General features: G+C 26.7%; 2 protein-coding genes across 3 annotated transcripts; both read right to left on the minus strand.

The window, feature by feature from the left end:
- Nucleotides 1–1242: 1242 nt before the first annotated feature.
- On the minus strand, nt 1243–3122 carry LOC137826455 (polyphenol oxidase I, chloroplastic). Its single transcript, XM_068632424.2, has one exon. The coding sequence runs from the start codon at nt 3003–3005 to the stop codon at nt 1257–1259; it is 1749 nt and encodes a 582-aa protein (XP_068488525.1). The 5' UTR covers nt 3006–3122; the 3' UTR covers nt 1243–1256.
- Nucleotides 3123–13738: 10616 nt separating this feature from the next.
- On the minus strand, nt 13739–16869 carry LOC137825788 (uncharacterized). 2 transcript variants are annotated; one of them, XM_068631579.1, is made up of 4 exons: nt 16522–16853; nt 15192–15338; nt 14332–14395; nt 13739–14146 (listed from the first exon to the last, which is right to left on the minus strand). In XM_068631579.1, the coding sequence occupies exons 1-4, from the start codon at nt 16753–16755 to the stop codon at nt 14130–14132; spliced, it is 462 nt and encodes a 153-aa protein (XP_068487680.1). In that variant the 5' UTR covers nt 16756–16853; the 3' UTR covers nt 13739–14129. The 2 variants fall into 2 exon arrangements, with proteins under 2 accessions (XP_068487680.1, XP_068487679.1); XM_068631578.1 differs by lacking the exon at nt 14332–14395 and having other exon boundaries at nt 16522–16869.
- Nucleotides 16870–18989: the final 2120 nt, after the last annotated feature.

The following is an 18989-nucleotide window of genomic DNA, read 5'->3' on the forward strand; positions in this document are numbered from 1 at the left end:
ATGTACGCTCATGAGTTTCTGTTAGTTTATATATAAAAAATTAAGTAAACAAAATATATAAATATTTTAAGAATAGTTAAAAGAGTCTACATATATAATGGTAAAAACGAAAAAAAATTAAGTAAACAAAATATATAAATATTTTAAGAATAGTTAAAAGAGTCTACATATATAATGGTAAAAACGAAACAAAAACAAATGTTTTTAGGGAGTTAAATTAAAAAATTTAAATTTCTTAAACATCTAATTTGAAAAAAAGTAGTATATACTACAAAATCAGTCATATGTTAGAACCGAAACTTATTTAAGTTTTAATAAATTTATATATTCGACTTTTTTTACTTTCAATAATACATATAATTTATTACAATAAAATGTCGAAAACAACAGTTAATTTTTGTAAAATAAAACTTTTATTATTCTCCAAATTGCAAAAAATTTACTCACTTCTACCAACGTGTATAATTTTTTTCCTCGTAAACAATAATGTCTTTTTAAGCACCTTTGGATCCATTCTATTTTATAACTTTTACATTAATTTTCTTTAAATTCCCGTGAATTAAAACTTTTCCTAAACTGCAGATCCTTATCTGTTTTTCTAGTTCACAAATATCTCTTAAAGTCTTCTCAAATTTGAGTTGCTTAGTATCCGTAACATCTTTTAAGATTTGTGTTTATATTCTCTATTTTACTCAAAGTTTGAGGTAACTTTTAATTTCATCCCAACGCTCATATAGTGATTGATTTATGATGGGTGATATATGGGCCAATTTTTCACAACTGTCCAAGGCACTTTCAAGTTAGTGTGGCCCACAGGTTCAAATTATTCTTGTATCTTCTTCATTAATAGTGAAAAATCCATTTTATTTTTTAAAAAAATTTAAAGAAAAAATTATCTTCATCTTTTAAAATAATCTTATTTGCACATCCATACCTCATATTTTTGGGTCGCATACCTCCACATATGTACTTTATTTTTTATCTCGTTAGTAACAAGTTCACAAACAATCATCACCACTTGAAATATTTTATTTAATTTATTTTTTAATTTAAAATATTATTATATTATTATATTATTATAATGAGTTGTCAAGTATATATGTTTTATTGTTTTGTTTTGCTACATTTTAATTTTAGTATATATTATTATATTATTAAAGTGGATTGTGAATTAATGTAATATTTTGAGAGTTACAAAAGAAACATTTTCCTTTGTGAAAAGAATAATTTTAATACACAGAAAATATAATATAAGTCTACTGTTTTGGAATAAACTGAATTTTGATGCTTCCTATGATTACATCTCCTTTTCCCAGCTTAGGTACCAAAGTAACCAGCAAATCATCGTCTTCTTCAGCTTCTAAATTCTCCAGAACTTTTGAAATTCCTACTTTAAAGCTAGTGCTGATTTTATGGCCACGTCCATGGTACAGACTCACAAAACTTCCCACAAATTCTGTCTCATCTGGATTACTCAACCTGTCTTCATCATCATCAACATGAATATCAAACTTAACAAATTTATCACTTCCAAACTCAATCCCTTCTATCACCAAAACCTCTTCCTCTTCTTCTTTCTCTTCCTTGCTCCTCCATTTCTTCGCCCTCTTAACAATTACACTTGTTACGGAATCCAAAACCAGAGGAAACTTTCTTGGCTTCGAACTCCAAACTTTAGCCTTCTTCCTTTGTCTCAGTAGCTTACTTTTTCGTGATGTGGGTGGCGTACGCAACCATGCAAGATCAACATCTTGGTACACATACCCCAAGCTTTTAGTATCAACGCAATCTCTTACCTTAACACGAACAAAATTAGCATTCTCATCGTAGAAGAAAAACTCAGAATCTAACCAATCTTCATCACTATAGTCCTTTCTTCCTTCTCCCAGTGTTTTCCATATCGCCCACATTCGATCCAAGTTCGAGTGATGACCATAGAAAATGGGGTCTCTAGCAGCTGTGTAGAACGTTCCCATGTCCTCATGGTTTGGAGTTTCGGCTCCACCAACCCATGTATGAACGGTGTTATGTGGAGCAGCCTCCACAGAACCAGGACCAGGACGAGGGTTATCCCCTAGTCGAAAAGGGCCTCCCATGAACAATTCCGTGGTACTTGCTAGCACCATTTGTCTGTACATGGTGGCTAAATTATACGAAACTTGTTGATGAGAAGGGACATAGCTACTTTCACTTGCATAGTTCAGGTCCACCACGTGGGGTGGCAGGTGTTTCTGGTGTCGGAGTTTGTGATAAAGTGACGAGTTAGGGTTTGCGAAATACGATGGCATTTGCATGCCCTCTATAGAATCCCAACTCCAAAATGGTAAAGCAAAGTTAGGGTCACCAATCAAGTTCCCCAAAATTCGTTCAAAGAAGTAAATGTACCAACGGTGGAAGGGAAAGAAAAACCAAGACCTGTGAATGTCGAGTTTTGTGTCTTGGAAAGGATGAGACAGGTGATAGGCTCCATTACAATAAGCGCAATGGACCTTAGCTTGTTGAATAAAGCTACGAGGGTCATCATCGGGGAGGGCTTTCATAAGTGCAATGCCCTTTTCAAATTTGGCTATATCCTCATTATCTAGCAAGTGGAATGGTTTTCTTACTCTCAGTGTGGTACTGGGAGAAGCAAAATCTTTGAAATCTAAGATCTTGGAGAAAGATGGTTTAGATGGACAGCAATGGGCAGGTGTAATTGCATTAGAAGGTAACTCAACAGGAAAACAATCGCTTATATTAGGAGATATTGGTCTAGAAATGGAAGATGAGTCATCTATATTTTTGAAGCCAATGAAGGGTTCCCTCCAAAGACGAGATTTGTCTCTTTCATTGGAACTTTTGACGAGGCCATTTTGTTTGGCATGAGGGGGTTTATATGTTTGTCTGCAAATGAGTTTTATGGCGGTGATGACAGAGAAGTGATTGTTGAGTAGAGAAATGAAGGGAATGAGGAAGATAATAGTAAGAGCAAAGAATAAAGGTAGAGGCTTAGAAGGAGTGGTCATTGCTGCACTTTTTCATGCTCTCAAAATTTGCACATTAATAGAGTGAGTGCGAAGAGAAGAGTGAGTGCGATAAGCTTTGAATGGTAGCCATTAATAGAGTGACGTAGGCGCACCTAACTGGTAAACCTTGAATGCAATGGTTGTGTCTTCATGCAGGCCTTAAACATAGACGCAACTTGGTGCTTGAGAACGTGGAAACTCTTTAGCCTTTTATTTTCTGAAAATGATGTATTCCCAACCCACACATTTTTACCCTATCATGTTACAACTTCAAATACAATAACTTGAATAAATCTAGGGTTTACACTGTACAAATAATTATCTAATATTATGTTCTCATGAGATATGTATGGTGAAAATGAAATACTCTTCACTAACTTCATGTTGTAAGTTAATCTGCAAAAATCTATCAGAATAGTTATTGCAATTAAACAAATAATTCATTATATTACACCAAGTACACTTATAATAAAAGTAAATGTGTGTTTCTTCTATAAACATATTGTAGAAGGAAATCATATTAAATTATGAAGTTACCTTTTGTCATATAAATTAAAATGTAATACAATACAAATAAAATATGATGAAATATAAATATAATGAAATACTATAAATAACTAAAGATCTTAAAAAATATACAGCAAAAATAAACATATATGCATCAGCAGGTTTCTAAAAAAAAAAACAACAACAAACTTAATACTTCAATGATTAATTAATAATAAACAATATATAAAGAGTAAAATGAATATAAGCATTCTTCCATAAAATAAAAAATATGATCAAAAATTTTTATGACTTTAATATATTGACAATTGTTATAGCGTTAAACATATGTAATAATGCCAACACATTATAAATATGTCAGATAATGAAACAAAATTGTAATAGTTTATGTATTCACAATGGAAGTAATGCATGAACAAATAGAATATGAATACTACTAAAGATAAACATATAGTCAATATAAACATAAAAAAACACTTAACTATTTAGGTTTCCAACAAAGTGGAAGCACAAAAATAAATATGTTTGATCTTTCGTAAGCACGAGTAACTGTTATCCTAAGAGAATATTAAAAGAAATTATCCATGATAGCTTAAACGGTGAATAAAAATAAGTAACAAAACCCTGATATGAGAAGAAGGATTTCTGGTATCAAATTCAAAGATAATCTTGTCTCCTTCACAGAAAGAATGAAGACGACAAAAATTCTTCCACCCGTTGCCAAGTTTAATACGTCTAGAAGGAAACTTATTGAATTTCCCTTGTCTCCTTCATTTCTCTTTCAACACCTTGCATTTCACCTACATTAGTAGACCATGGAGAGTAACCTTATTGAATCTCCCTTGTCGAATATATTGTGCAAATGGCGCAGGAAGATCATACAACAATATCGAAATAATAAGTAAAAAAGAAATGAAGTAGAATATAATATAAGGCATTTTAAAAGAAATGAATGTTATACTAACCAGATAACTAGCTTTGATACTTAATCGAGACAACTTTATGGTAAAATGGTCAAAGGGACCAATGCTTAAGGGTTCCTTCCGTTCAATTTCCTCCAAATAACGATTTACTCCACTTTCACGGACGTCATCCATATAAACAGTTATATGGAAAGCATTCTGACCCACGTAACGGAATAACATATAGTGATCACCTGTGAAGCCATTAAAATCAGTCAAACTCCACCATCCATGCAACATTTTCGGCGACAATAAATTTTCGTTATATTGCACTATATGGATGTTCCCTGCTGAATCTGCAAGCGTCGACTCCTCTCCAAGTTCTTTTTGAAACTCAATGGCGAAAGCGCGATCAACATAACCAAGCTATTGATTTTAAAATAAAGAATAAAAAGTCAGGAAATGAAGAAACTGTTTAAAAGGACAAATTTAAGAAAAAAAGAAAAATATACATACTTTACCACGACTGTTCATGGACCAAAAGACTCCTCTTGTTTCAAGTCTAATGATTTCTTCAGTACTGGGCGCCATTAAATGAATAATGGAGAAAACACTAAGAAGTAAGTAGGAGAAAAAGTGAATAATAGCAAAAACACCAAGAAGGAAGTAGGAGAGAAGAAGATTTTATAGAGGAACAAAGAAGAAAAGTACGATTGTGAATAATAAAAAATCGCACAATGTTATGACTTTTGGTGTAACTATTTATAACATATTTTATGACCTTTGGTTTGTCCATTGCAACAAAAAACCGTCTGTTTCATTTCAAGTACAACATTAATTAATATTAAAAAATAACAATTAAAATGAAATTACATTTATTTAACAAAAATAACAATAATTATATCCACCAAACAATTAACATGTAGGTAAAACATGGAAATAGTTGTAAATCATATATAAAATATTTTAAGTTTCAATGTTTGCAATAACGTAAAAATGAATAATATTGTCATATGTACATTATGTCAATATAATTACTTAAATATAATATAAATATATATAATATTTATAGTATTGAATTTTAATAAAAAAAAGTTAAAATTTAAATAATATTGAAATTGAATTAAATTTCAATTGTGTAAAAAATGATTTTAGGAATCCGAAATTTAAATTATTAATGTTTAATATTGAAATGAAATGATTATATAAATCTACCAAATTTGATAGGGAAGAAGAATGAATATTTTGAAAACCGTGAGAGAGAAACCACATCAGCCACGTGTATATGAAAAAAACTAAATCAAGTAGGTCACAATGAATCTAAAAAAGAAAAAGTGAATATGAAAAAAGAACAAAATAAATTCCTGAGTTGATTGTTATGAGATGTATGGAAAACACGCATGTATCAATAAACAAAGTCTTTAAATATTTATTTATTTATTTTATTTAATAAATGTTTTGGAATAATGAATTTGTCAACCTTTAAGAAGTTTAATAATAAGAAACATAACATAAAAAAATCAAATAAAATGATAAAGACCTCGTCCCAAACAAAATACATTACAGACAACATATAATTATTTTACATAAATAATAAAAATAACAAGGATTTAAATCCAAAGGTTAAAATTTAAATAAAGTTAAAAATAAATAAATTTTTATTTTGTAAAAAAATATTTTGGGAATCCTAAAAGTTATTGACATTGTTAATATTGGGATGAAATGATTACCTGTTGCACTAACTCTGCATAGGAAGAGTAAAGTAAATTTGAAAAAAAAAATGTATAAAGGATTAAGAAAGGGCACACTCTATCTCAAAAAGAATAAAATAAGTTATTCAGTTAATTACTCTGACACCTGTTTAATGCACACATGTATAAATTAACAAAATGCTTGAAAATATTAAATGATGTAGCTTTTATCTTGTTTTGTTGAGTATAATGTTGATATATACTCAATAGAGTAACGTATATAATGCATTTAAGGTATGAGATATAAGGTATAAAAACGAAGCATGATTAAATAAAAATTAATTATAAGACATAACATATAAGAAACAATAATAATTAAACAAAACAAGTGTTGCTCTAATTGCTTATTTTGGGCCTTAGAATATTATATTCAAATTCTAACCATTTAAATAAGAAAATAAAAAATATAAGTACTACAGAAAAATACTTACTGTTAAAATGTACACAAAAATAATGAAAACAAAAGAATTTTATTAAAGTTGGACGAAAAAATTACCTCATTACAACAACATATATTCAAAATTGAAAATGAATAACAGACTTTTAGGAAACAATTAATTTTACATTCATGTAACAATTGTGTGACGAATAATTATACAATTTAGTACATGTGATTGGAAGAATAAGTATAAGGTAATTGACATACCTGTAAAGTTTCTTGAAACAAACAATCTTATTAAAATATTCAGAAAAATAAATTAGTATATCAATTATAAATAAAAAAAACTGATTAAAGTAACATAATATATATATATATATATATATATATATATATATTTTGAAGTCTAAGAAATTGTTTTAACTCCAATATTAAACATATCTGAAACATGGTGTCCAATGATGAAACCAACACATTACACAAAGAAATTTTAAAGAGTAATTCTACTAATACATCAAAATATGTTCTCAATAGAAATTAAATAATATGTACATAGTAACGAATAGAAACTAAAACGGTCCAAGTAGTCCTAATAATACATTAAAATTCATCATTAAAATTACTTCCTTTTCAATCTTGGTATTTGTCCTTAATGCCTTCAATGAGATATGATGATCCAGTCTCTAGCCCTTAAAAGAATTTCACTCCATACATCAACAGTTTCACATTGCATTTCAAGTGTCTGATTTGACAATTTATTAACAATCATGAGATATTAAGTACAAAAATTGATAGACAAAATTTGTAATAGCAATAATAAATTATGTAAATTAATAATTTAAGTAAGCAATACCTCATCAAGTGCTTCAGAGAATCATCAGGTATGAACTTTAATAGTACACAACCGTTTCTTCTGATAAGGAAATTCCTTTAAAACATGAAATGAAATTAAAAAACTATGACAAAGGTATTTCATAATTGAATCTACCACATTCTACAATTGATAAAGGATAGGTATCATACTTTCAAGATGACCATCAAAATATTTTCCAATAAAATAAGGTTTGTATAGACTTTTGTGACACACAAAATCAATGGTCAAACATGTTACGGATATTGTATATTAGTTATTAAATTCATGTTCATATATTACAAAAAAGAGATGGGAAATAAGAATATTTTTTATTTAATTAAAGAATTTTCATACCTCATATGTATGGCGGTAAGAATATACTTCAAACATTTTCAAATATTTCTCTGTAAACCACATTAGTAGTTAAATTAGTGATATTACCATTATCATCCAAAATCAATATATTCAACCCTTTCTTAGATTTTACTCTGGAAAGAACAACATATAATTGTCCGTGTGTAAACACTGGACGCTATAGATATAGATCAACTTTATTGAGCGTTTGACCTTGACTTTTATTTATTGTCATGGCAAAGCACAAAGATATTAGGAATTGTGTTCTTTGAAACTTAAACGGCAATCTTGTTTCGGAATGAGTCAAGTTCATTCTCGGAATAAATATTTGATCACCAATATTTTTCTCAGTAATAACTTTCGCACCAATAACATTCTTCCCCAAGTGAGTTATCTGTAATCTTGTTACATTGCAAAGTCCATTGGCTTGATCAATATTTCTTAGAAGCATTATTAAAATTCTAACTTTTAATTTAACATAGTGATTGGGAATTCTAGAGCATTTGATATCATTCAAAAATTCAGTTGTAAACCACTCAGCTTGAACATTTTCTTTAGATTCGCAAGGATTGTCTAAACTTAAATAAGTAACTTCGTTTCTTGAGATTAAGGATAAAATGAACTCATTCACTTGATTCACACATTATGTAGTCACACATATTTTATAGTAGGACATAATATTACATCATCATCAAAATAACCATAAGAGGTCCCATTGTTTATGTAGGAGAAGTAAACAAATTTATTAAAGTAGTAGTGAAGTAAATGTATTAGTTGGTGGAAGTCAGCATCCATTAAATTAAAAATTTGACTTCAATATTTTTTAATTTTTAATTTTAATATATATTATTAAAGTGGATTGTGAATTAATGTACTATTTTGAGAGTTACAAAAGAAACATTCTCCTTTATGAAAATAATAATTTGAGTAGACAGAAAATAGAATATACGTCATAGGCGCACCTAACTGGTAGACCTAGAAAGCAATGGGCGTTATAGGTTGTCTTCCTGCAGGCCTTAAACTTAAACGCAACTTGTTGGTTGAGAACGTGGAAATTCTTTAGCCTTTTATTTTCTGTACTATCAGTATTCTTTGACACTCTTTTTAATAAATAAATAAATATTTCTGTAAGTATCTTATTAATGTCAATTTAGTCCATATTAATAGAGCTTATAATATTTATAATATTTATAATAATAAATATAATAAAAATTATGGCAAAAGAACTTGTTTAGTGTAGTGGTTAAATTTTCTTTAGTTTCTTAACCTACCTACTACTAAATATTGAAATTTTTATTATCTAATATTATTTTTTTGTGGTTTTTTAAAAAAAATGAAACTTTAGAAAATTTATTAAATGTGTAAAGTTTCACTTTCGAAATTTTAAAAAAATTATTTATAAAATATATTAAAATTATATAGTTTTTCATTATTTATTTATAAATAAATTTTATTTTATTTATTTATTAAAATTTGAAAAATCTATTTTACTATAGATTTTAAAATAAACCATTCAAATTTAGATAAGATTAAAAGCTTCTATTATTTTATTAAGATTTTAAAATAAATATTTAAAATTTAAAAAATCCATTATTTTGTTGAATAACCTTTAAAATTTAACTAAGATTAAAAAAAATCACTAATTAAATCAATTTTTAAATTATATTAATCTTCGTTAAAATTTAAAAAAAAAATTCTTGGAATGGAATTAGTACACTGAATTATTCCTTTTATATAGTTTAGTTTTTAAAAATTGATCTAAACAGACATTGTAGTTTAGTGTTTTTCTTTGTAAAAATAGTTCCATTTTTTTATTTAATTCAATTTAATGAACTGTTTCTTGATTTAGTTATTTTAACAACCCAAAATGAAAGGTGACCAGGTGCGCGTCCCAATACCACGTATTACATCTAAGCCTTACATCGTAATATCTTTTTAAAATTAGAGAATTGTTCTGAATTTCCTATCTAGCACCATTTACACTTTTATTTCCCTAATTAGCACCTTTTTGTTTTTATTTCCCTTTCTAGCACTCTTTTGTTTTTATTTTCCTATCTAGCACCCTTTTATTTTTTATTTCCCTATCTAGTATCATTTCAAAAATAAATTAAAAAATAATAAATTAATTTTTTTTTGATAATTTTAATTTTGAATGCATTAAAAAATAAATATTTTTAATATTTAAAATAGTTAGATATATAATTAATGAATAAAAAATGTGTTTTTAAAAAATAAAAATAAAAAAGTAATAAATTTAAAATGTTTAGTTTAAAAATTATTTTTTTAAGAATGAATAAAATAAAAAAATTAAACTCTACAACAACATAAAAGTTGAATATATAAACAAAAATTAGTATTTATTTTTATTATTCTTGATGATATAATTATGTTAATTTCAAGTAAAAAATAGAGGACATAATTATAAAAAAACAAAGTTAAATAAAGACTGATACGGATATAAAAGAACAACATGATAAAAAAAATTCATATTATCAAACACCAAGACACACATAAAGAATATGTTCCAACATTACTGGATTATTCACTTCTCGTCATTAATTATGTTTCATTTCGCACAAACTATTTAATGTACCATTGAAGAAAATATTAAATGAATTATCATCTTTCATTTATTTTCATTTTTATTATCAACATATACTTATTTAGTATTGTCTTATATCTCTTATATTTATCTTATTTAGATTTATTTTTATATCTTTTATCTTTATCTTAATTTGTTTTGCCTTTATTTTATATCTTTTATGTTTTTAGTTATTATTTTTTTCTACCATTCTTTTTTTTATTGTTGCTGTTTTTATTTTCTATACTTTTTTTTTCATTTTTTCTTCTCATTTTTAAGCATTAAGTGTAACATTTGCATTAGTTTTTTTTTTAGGATTTCGCATTTAGGATAAACACTTCAATATTACTTGTGTATCCATTATTAATTAATACTAATTGACTTTTGTTTTTTTTGTAATTATGTCATGTATTTTTTACTTGAAATTAACATGATTACATCATCAATAATAATAAAAATAAATAGTAATTTATGTTTATAGATTCAACTTTTATGTTGTTGTAGGGTTTAATTTTTTATTTTCTTCATTCTTAAAAAAAATTTAAAACTAAATTTTTTAATTTAATTTATTTTATTTTATAAAAACTCATTTCTTTATTCATTAATTATATTTCTAACTATTTTAAATATTAAAAATATTTATTTTTTATTGCATTTAAAATTAAAATTATCAATAAATAAATAAATTATTATTTATTTTTGAAATGGTGCTAGATAGGGAAATAAAAAATAAAAGGGTGCTAGATAGGGAAATAAAAACAAAAGGGTGCTAGATAGGAAAATAAAAAAAAAAAAGTGCTAGTTAGGGAAATAAAAGTCTAAATGGTGCTAGATAGGGAATTTACCCTGTTCAAATTAGGTATGGAAATAATTAAATAAAAATTAATTTGAAAAACAAAAAGCTAATTATCATTAATAAAATTAAATATTATTTCATAAATTAAAATTATTTTTATTATTTAAGATCATTTTCAAATTAATAATTAATTAATTAATTATATCTAATTAACTAGAAAAAATTTAGTTATTAATTTTAGAATTTAAATTAATTAATAACTAAAATTTTGATAATTAATTGAATATCAATTTAAAAATTATTCATAAATTTATAAACTATTTTAAATATCAATAATTTTTTTAATTTTAAAAATAATATTTAACTTAGTTAATATAATAATTTATTACTTTTTTAAAATTAATTTTTATTTGATAATTTTTTTATAGATTTTATATAAATTAATACAATTTTGGTAAAATATGATTAGACATTTAAATGAATCAACATAATTTAAGTGGTATTTTTATTATAATTAATATTGATTTTAATTTGTTGAAGTTCATATTTATTTTCAGTTTTATTTTCTTTTTATTCTTACATTCATCTTATTAAAACTTATTGTACTGAATAATTTTAAATTGAGATTAAATATTTATTTATGTAGTATATTAGGTTCGCTTTAGGTTGGAAGAAAAAGTGTACTTGTTTGGTTTTGAGAAATTTTCTCAATAATTATAAAATAATATTTATAACATTAATATTTATTGAAGTGTAAATTACATCTCACATCAATAAATTAAAAATAATTTCATGATATATTTTATAAACTATAGAAGATTATAATAATGACAATAATTGTTTCAGAAAACAATGACATTGATACATTTATTAACTAAATCGCAGGGTATTCTTCTCGTACTTAATGTGTATTTAATATTTTGGCTGTGATTAAATTACAAAAGGAAATAAATAAATATTTATACTAATTTAAAAAATAGTTTATAAATTTTATTAATAATAAAAATTACTTTAAATACAATTTTTTTTTTGAATATTTAATTTAGTCAATATAATAATTAATTTTTTTTTATCTTTTAAAAAAAAAACCATGTTAGGCATCATTATGCAACTTATTCCAGTTAGGCTGACACCTTATTAAAAAAAAGAAAAAGAAAGAAAAATACAAAAATATGGTAGGACTAGACCATATGTTAACAAAAAAATTTATATATAGGTAGATTATACCAATGAAATGATTCTCTATGAATAAATTCTAAATTGGCCAATTTATCAGCACACATATTTCCTTCGCGAAAAATATGAGTAACTCTAAACTCCTGGTTTTCCCACAGTAATTAAAACAGGTATTCCATCGAAACATCTTATACTAATTTAAAAATTAGTTTATAAATTTTATTAATAATAAAAATTAAATTACTTTAAATATGAATAATTTTTTTAATTATTTAATTTAATCAATATAATAACTAATTATTTTTATCTTTAAAATTGATTTTTATTTATTAATTATTATTGATGTAAAGATTAATATATAAATATTAAGATCATAAAACTTTAATGTATTATACATGTAGAAAAAAAGAACATTTGACAATCAATCCAAAATATTTGAATAAAAAACTAGAAACACATGGAAAATGAAAACCTTGCAAGAGTAGATTCAAACATTAAATAAAGGGAAGAGATAGAAAAAAAAAAACTCTAAGATATTTCTATGTCATGAAAACAATGCATGTTGCATGAAATTGTCTATCAACTATAATTATCAAAAATAGATTTAATTTAAGTTAGCTCAGATTAAAAAGATTTTAGTCTAAATTAAATTAAGTAGATCAAGTTCATAAGTTTCTGAATTGAACTATTAAGTATATATGAAAGATAAAAAAATATTTTCACAATCAACATGTGATTAAGATATCAAAATGGCTCACAGAGTCAATCCATATATGTAACCTTCCCAACCCAAAGGGCTAAAAAGCTAATTTAATTGACATGTAGGGTTTATATTCTTTTGTTAATTGTTATCATGCATTTTTTGGTTAAGCACTCTTTTGCTAGACAAAATATTCTCTGAACTATTATTTTTTTTTCTTACTGTTATTTCATATTATATCTATTTAACTCATCATAATGATAACTACTTTTAAGGAGCATTTCTAGAAAAGGTGAAGATTGCATAATGATAACTCATCATAGATGAAGTGCCTATCATACCTAAATGAGAATATATTTCAGATGCCTAAAGGTGAAGATTGGATGTTCAAATTATGGGTTGGTATGTTACTGCCACAATATCAACACATTCTGCTTTTGGAATCTTGGAACTGCTTTTGGTGACCTGCGGTACCTCCATCCATTTGTGGTCACTTGTTTAGTTAAATAGTACTGTGGTGGAAAGTGCACTTTTGCTCATAGTAGCTCTTTAGATTAAATTTATCCTTTTTTTCAGTAGATTTTTGGGTGCCCTGAATGTGAAGGTTGAAACCAAATTTTATCTAAATTAGGAGCACCTATCTGATGAATACGGGTTTGGACATCCCTGAAATGTTCAATTTTAATTATATTTATTCTTTGCTGATAAAAAAAAATCTAAAAAAATAGTTTAAGTTTATTAAAAAAAACATCATTGTAATAACTTCTTTTATTTAGGAAGGACTAATCCAACTTTACATCAACCTGTTTTGGTTGAGTTTAGATGAGATTTTCAATTCAATCTCATAATAACTCCAACTCAACTCATTTTTCCATGGATTTGAATTAGTACATTTTGACATCTAAATTCAACAAAAAGGATACAGCCATCATCATGATTAACAAAGGAGACCACACTTTCTGGAATGTAAATGTCATGAATCCAAAAGAGCAATGTGTTCATAACTTGGCAACTGGGATGTTATAGAAGGTGGTATGAGCAATATATGTCAAAGTCCCAGTCTTCTTCAGCTTAAACTCTAGTGCAATCATAGTCACATTTCTTCCACTCTTCACCACACGAGCTTCAGCTACAACTTCTTCCTGCACAAACAACGGAGAAACACTCATTTATTGGAGTATTTAACCATGTTGAGGAACATGAACAAGTTCCAACATTATTGGTGAGACCCTAACCAAGTTCTCCAAAACTTAAGTTGTTATAGGTGAAGAAGACTCATGAGCATCTTAAGTTGATATAATCATAGATTATGAGTAGGCTCACCCACCTTGAGCTGAAATTGAACTATTGCTTGAAGAATGGAGGCTGCAAAGTTCAAACTTTAGACTACTCTGTGTGTGTTTAGAAACCCATTAGAACGAGGTTATTAAAATTTCAGACATTTCTACAATGGAAAAGTAATGTAACTGATGGATTGAGATCAACATGGGTTCAGTAGAATGAAATAATAATCCAAACACATCCTTAGTCATAGAGACTATGATACCATGCCACAAACCAAATATCCTAGAAACTTAAGCAACTAGAAGAAGACATGTGAATGATTTAATATTATGGAGTTATTTCGAAAATAATTCTCCCTTAATACATCTAGGAGAGAAAAATAAAAAGAAAAAATGAAACAAGTTTCTCTATAAAGTAAAATTAGCTCATATCATAAGCTTGTTTTAGCTTATTAAGAAGTTCATTTCATTTTTTCTTCTTATTTTTTTCTCCTAGAAGTACTTCTGAAAAGTTTGTCCAAAGAGGCCTATATAATCCACAGTTATCAAATTGAATGCAAATTAAGTACTCGGTGGATGCTTAGTAAGGGTGCTAATGCAGTTGAATGATGCTAACTACTTGGCAAGGCAACACTTAATGCTAAGAATCCCAAATCCTAAGTTCAAAGATCTTCTTGCTTAATGTTAAGGTGAAACAGTTTTTGAAGTCCTAATTTTATGTTTCAAATGCAAGTTAGGCTAAATCATCGAACTTCCTCGGCCAGCACGAATTGATAACTCTTTCTAAAAGGGTTGAAATCCAGAAGGCTCATTTATCATTCACTGATTTGCAGAATCAGGAAATCCAGATGCCCATAAGATAATTTAGAGAATCAAAATTAGAAATTCATTAGACAGAACTCACATTTATTGGAGCTGCAGAGAGGTAAGAAACATCAATTTCCCCAAGAAAAAGTTCCTTGTCCTCAGCAACAACAGTTCTAGCACAAGCAATAGACAGCGACTCAACAAAAGAGGCAACAGATCCTCCATGCAGTGTTCCATAAAAATTCTGCAAGTCAAATAAAGAAAATAAAAATATCCATCTACATTCATATAACATTTTTAATGCTCCTCCTTAAGATAACTTTAAAATATAGACCTCAGAAAGAGATAGAAAAAGATAGAAGTCTATATTTACATGTCTTCCCTTACCCCTGTATAAATATATGCTGTCTTATGAATGTTAGAATGTCATAAAAGGTATCATTAGTCGTGTTCAAAACAAGGTTTGACTTTAGATATTTGCTTTCAATTTGCTATAGCTTTAAGGATACAAAGGAAAAGGATAAGAGCTGTAGTTGTAGTCGTAGTTCATGTATCTAAGTCGTATGAAGAATTTATTGGTCAACAAAAATAAAATTGAAAAATTCAGTGAATCAAATGCATGTAAATATTCCAAACCTATATACTCTGCAATTTTCCTGTCATAAGAACAGTCTTTTCCCTACCTTTCTAAGCTACTAAACAGAGTATCAGAGTATCATAATAGTGAATTAAGTGAGAAAATTCAATTTTGAAATGAACTTAAAATATCATACATCAAAATAACCCGATGAAAATTTATACGGGATTTTATTCAAGTAAAATAAAGGAATTTCAAAATCATAAGTAAAATGAAATTTGCACACAATGAAAATTAAATTATTTTATCTAAGGAAAATTTGGAAGCAAAAGATTTGAATTGCTGTATCAAAACAACATATATTAAAAATGAAAGTCTGGCTAAATCATCAAACTTGTAGTCCTTATATTCTCAGTGCATTTGGTTGGGAGGAAAAGTCACGGAAGGTGACTAGAAATCTGACCAAGATTAGATTAGTCATGAACATAGTGGGTAATACTCTGCATTAATAACAATAACATGATTATCCAAAAATAATATCATGCATTTGAATTACTTGAAATTTTGAAATCATTTGTCCTAAAATAGTTATTTTGCAAATGAGTAATTTCTAATCATTTAACAAAACATCGAAAAACCTAATTTTGAGACCTTCCGTCCCAATTTTCTCAGTCGTCAGGTCAAACACAAAAACAATGTTACAATTCAACAATATAATGCATATTATGCAGAACCTCGAATTGAATAATTAACAGTTTACAAACACAAGCCTTTTTCTTCCCAATTTGTGAGGTAGCAGCAAACAGAGCATAACCAGAAAGAATAGATGAAGAAGATAAAAAGGGGTTACTGCAATTGGAAGCTTGACAGAAATAGTGCAAGAGATTCGTCCCCTTTTGATGTCGTTGACTTTGAGGAAGCTTCCAAAGAAGTTGGAGTAGAAGCCGCTGGTATCGAAACTCCGTGGAATGGCTCTGTCCATGCCCAATGTTTTAAGATAATCGAGAGTTAGAGAAACATGTTTGTCGGGAATTGAAGACAGTGTTTGGGTTTCAGAAGCAGAGGAAGAAGCTTTTGACGCCATTAGGGACTCTTACACAAACACCTCTTTACCTTTTTTTGAAGTGGTTTAGTTTTTAGTTCTTGTTCTGTTCAAAGGGTCTTCATCACTCTTGATCACTTTACTCAGTTTCGCAGTAGTTTATATTTATCTTTTACTTTATTTTTAAATATATATATATATATATAATTGAAGGGAACACAAATAATATTTTTTTTATGTGTCTTCACCTATGTAATACAGAAACTGATACAGATATTGATACGACACACGAAAATAGGTATAATCTCTCTAAAATGTAAAACACGGAGATATGAGGCACGGATCTATATATTATATATTTATGAATTATATAAATTGACGATAAAGATTTATGTGTACAAGTATTTTCAATTTTTTTTAGCCGAAACATGTTTTTCATGGCTGGTTGAAAATGATTTGTTCCTTATTTTTATAATCATACTAAAAATTTATATAATAAATTTGAATTTTTAAAAAATTAATATAATTCTTCTTTTTAAAATTATATTAAAATCGTACTAGAATTGTTATAAATCTAACAAATATTTTTTAAATTACACACTTCACTTATACGTGTTTTATGAGTGTTATATAAATGTCGATATCGAATACATGTATCTGACACGGACACGTTATTTAATAGGAGTGTTTGAACCTCATAGGTAGATCGTCACTAGAATTTTCTCAAAATATTATAAAAAACATATTTACTTAAAAATAGGAGATGTAACACGTGGCAATTGTCTACCATATGTGTTCGACTCCCTATATGCATGTCACGTATGTGCATCTTTTCTTTCTCATTCAAAAAATGCTACACATAATTACTGTTTAGCGCACAAAGATCAGAAACCGAAGAATGCAAGTATACAAAATACATGTGCACTTTGAAAATTAAAATTTGAAGTGAATCGTATGCATGTAAATATACCAAACCAGTACTCTGCAATTTTCCTGCCATGAGAAGAGTCTTTTCCCTACCTTTCTAACCTACTAAACAAAATCATGATTATAAATCAAGATTCGAATTGAGAATTTTTTTTTAATTTTTTTAATTGTAAGTCAATTTTTATTATAAATGATAAAATACATAATAAATAAAATATGATATATTTTGAAATAAATAAAAATAAATAACACTAATAAACACTAGTATAAAATCATTAAATAAAAATCAATTTTAGAGACTAAAAATAGTTAGGTGATATATCGATTAAATTAGATACTATTGTAGAGACTAAAAAATTATTGGTTTCTAAATTAATTTTTATTATAATAAATAGTTTCTAAATTGGTATCTAATTAGCTACCAAGGTTTTAACTACCAATTATTTAAATTCTAAATTTGGTAGCAAAAACCTTGGTAGCTAATTAAATATCAATTTAGAAGCTATTTATCAATAATAAAAACTAATTTATAAATCAATAATTTTTGTAATCTCTAAAATGGTATTTAATTTAGTTTATCTAACAATAAATTTTTTTTGTCTCTAAAATTGTCTTCTATTTAATTATTTTCTTGTAGTGAAAATTGATTTTAAAATAATATAAACAAATTTTATTTTAAAATAATTTTTTTAAAATAAAATATAATAAATAGAAACTTAAATAGTTTTTTATATAAAAAATAAAATTAGTTTTTCGAAAATAAATAATCCTATAAAAAAAATTTAAGAGTGATTTAGTTTTTTTAAAAGGTGGTTAAGCTCTTTTAAAAGGCAGTTCAGCTTTTTTTTAAAATGGTTTAACTTTCTAGCTACGTAGCACAAACACTGAAACTGATACAACACGGATACGGAGATACATAAAATTTATAAAATGTAGGACACGGATCTATATATTATACAATTATAAATTATATAAATTAACAATAAAGATTTATACAAGTATGTTCCAGATTATTTTTTGGAGCAGAAAGATATTTTTCATGACTGGTTCACAAGGATTTGTTTCTTATTTTTATAATCATAATAACAATTTATACAATAAAGTTTGAATTTTGAGAAAATTAATGTATTTTTCCTTTTTAAAATTGTGTTACAATCGTACTAGAGTTGTCAGAAATATAACAAATACTTTTTGAATTGGACATTTCACGGATACATGTCCTATAGGTGTCATACGACTGTTGATGTCCGATGTATCAAACACCGACACGTCATTTAAGAGGATTGTCCAAGCTTCATAGCTTTATAGATTAAGTGCGGTTCAATTTTTCTTTATATATTATAAAATTT

This window comes from Phaseolus vulgaris, chromosome 8 (assembly GCF_051622355.1).
Source record: "Phaseolus vulgaris cultivar YP4 chromosome 8, ASM5162235v1, whole genome shotgun sequence".
In the NCBI taxonomy this organism is placed as follows: domain Eukaryota; kingdom Viridiplantae; phylum Streptophyta; class Magnoliopsida; order Fabales; family Fabaceae; genus Phaseolus; species Phaseolus vulgaris.

Bases quoted from the DNA above. Each gene is read 5' to 3' on its own strand.
- LOC137826455 (XM_068632424.2), bottom strand. From the start codon at position 3,005: ATGACCACTCCTTCTAAGCCTCTACCTTTATTCTTTGCTCTTACTATT.
- LOC137825788 (XM_068631578.1), bottom strand. From the start codon at position 16,755: ATGGCGTCAAAAGCTTCTTCCTCTGCTTCTGAAACCCAAACACTGTCT. The intron at 15,339-16,521 runs GTAACCCCTTTT...TTTGACTTGCAG, and splicing joins CTGTCAAGCTTCCAATTGCA to AATTTTTATGGAACACTGCA. The intron at 14,147-15,191 runs GTGAGTTCTGTC...TTGTTTGTGCAG, and splicing joins TCTCTGCAGCTCCAATAAAT to GAAGAAGTTGTAGCTGAAGC.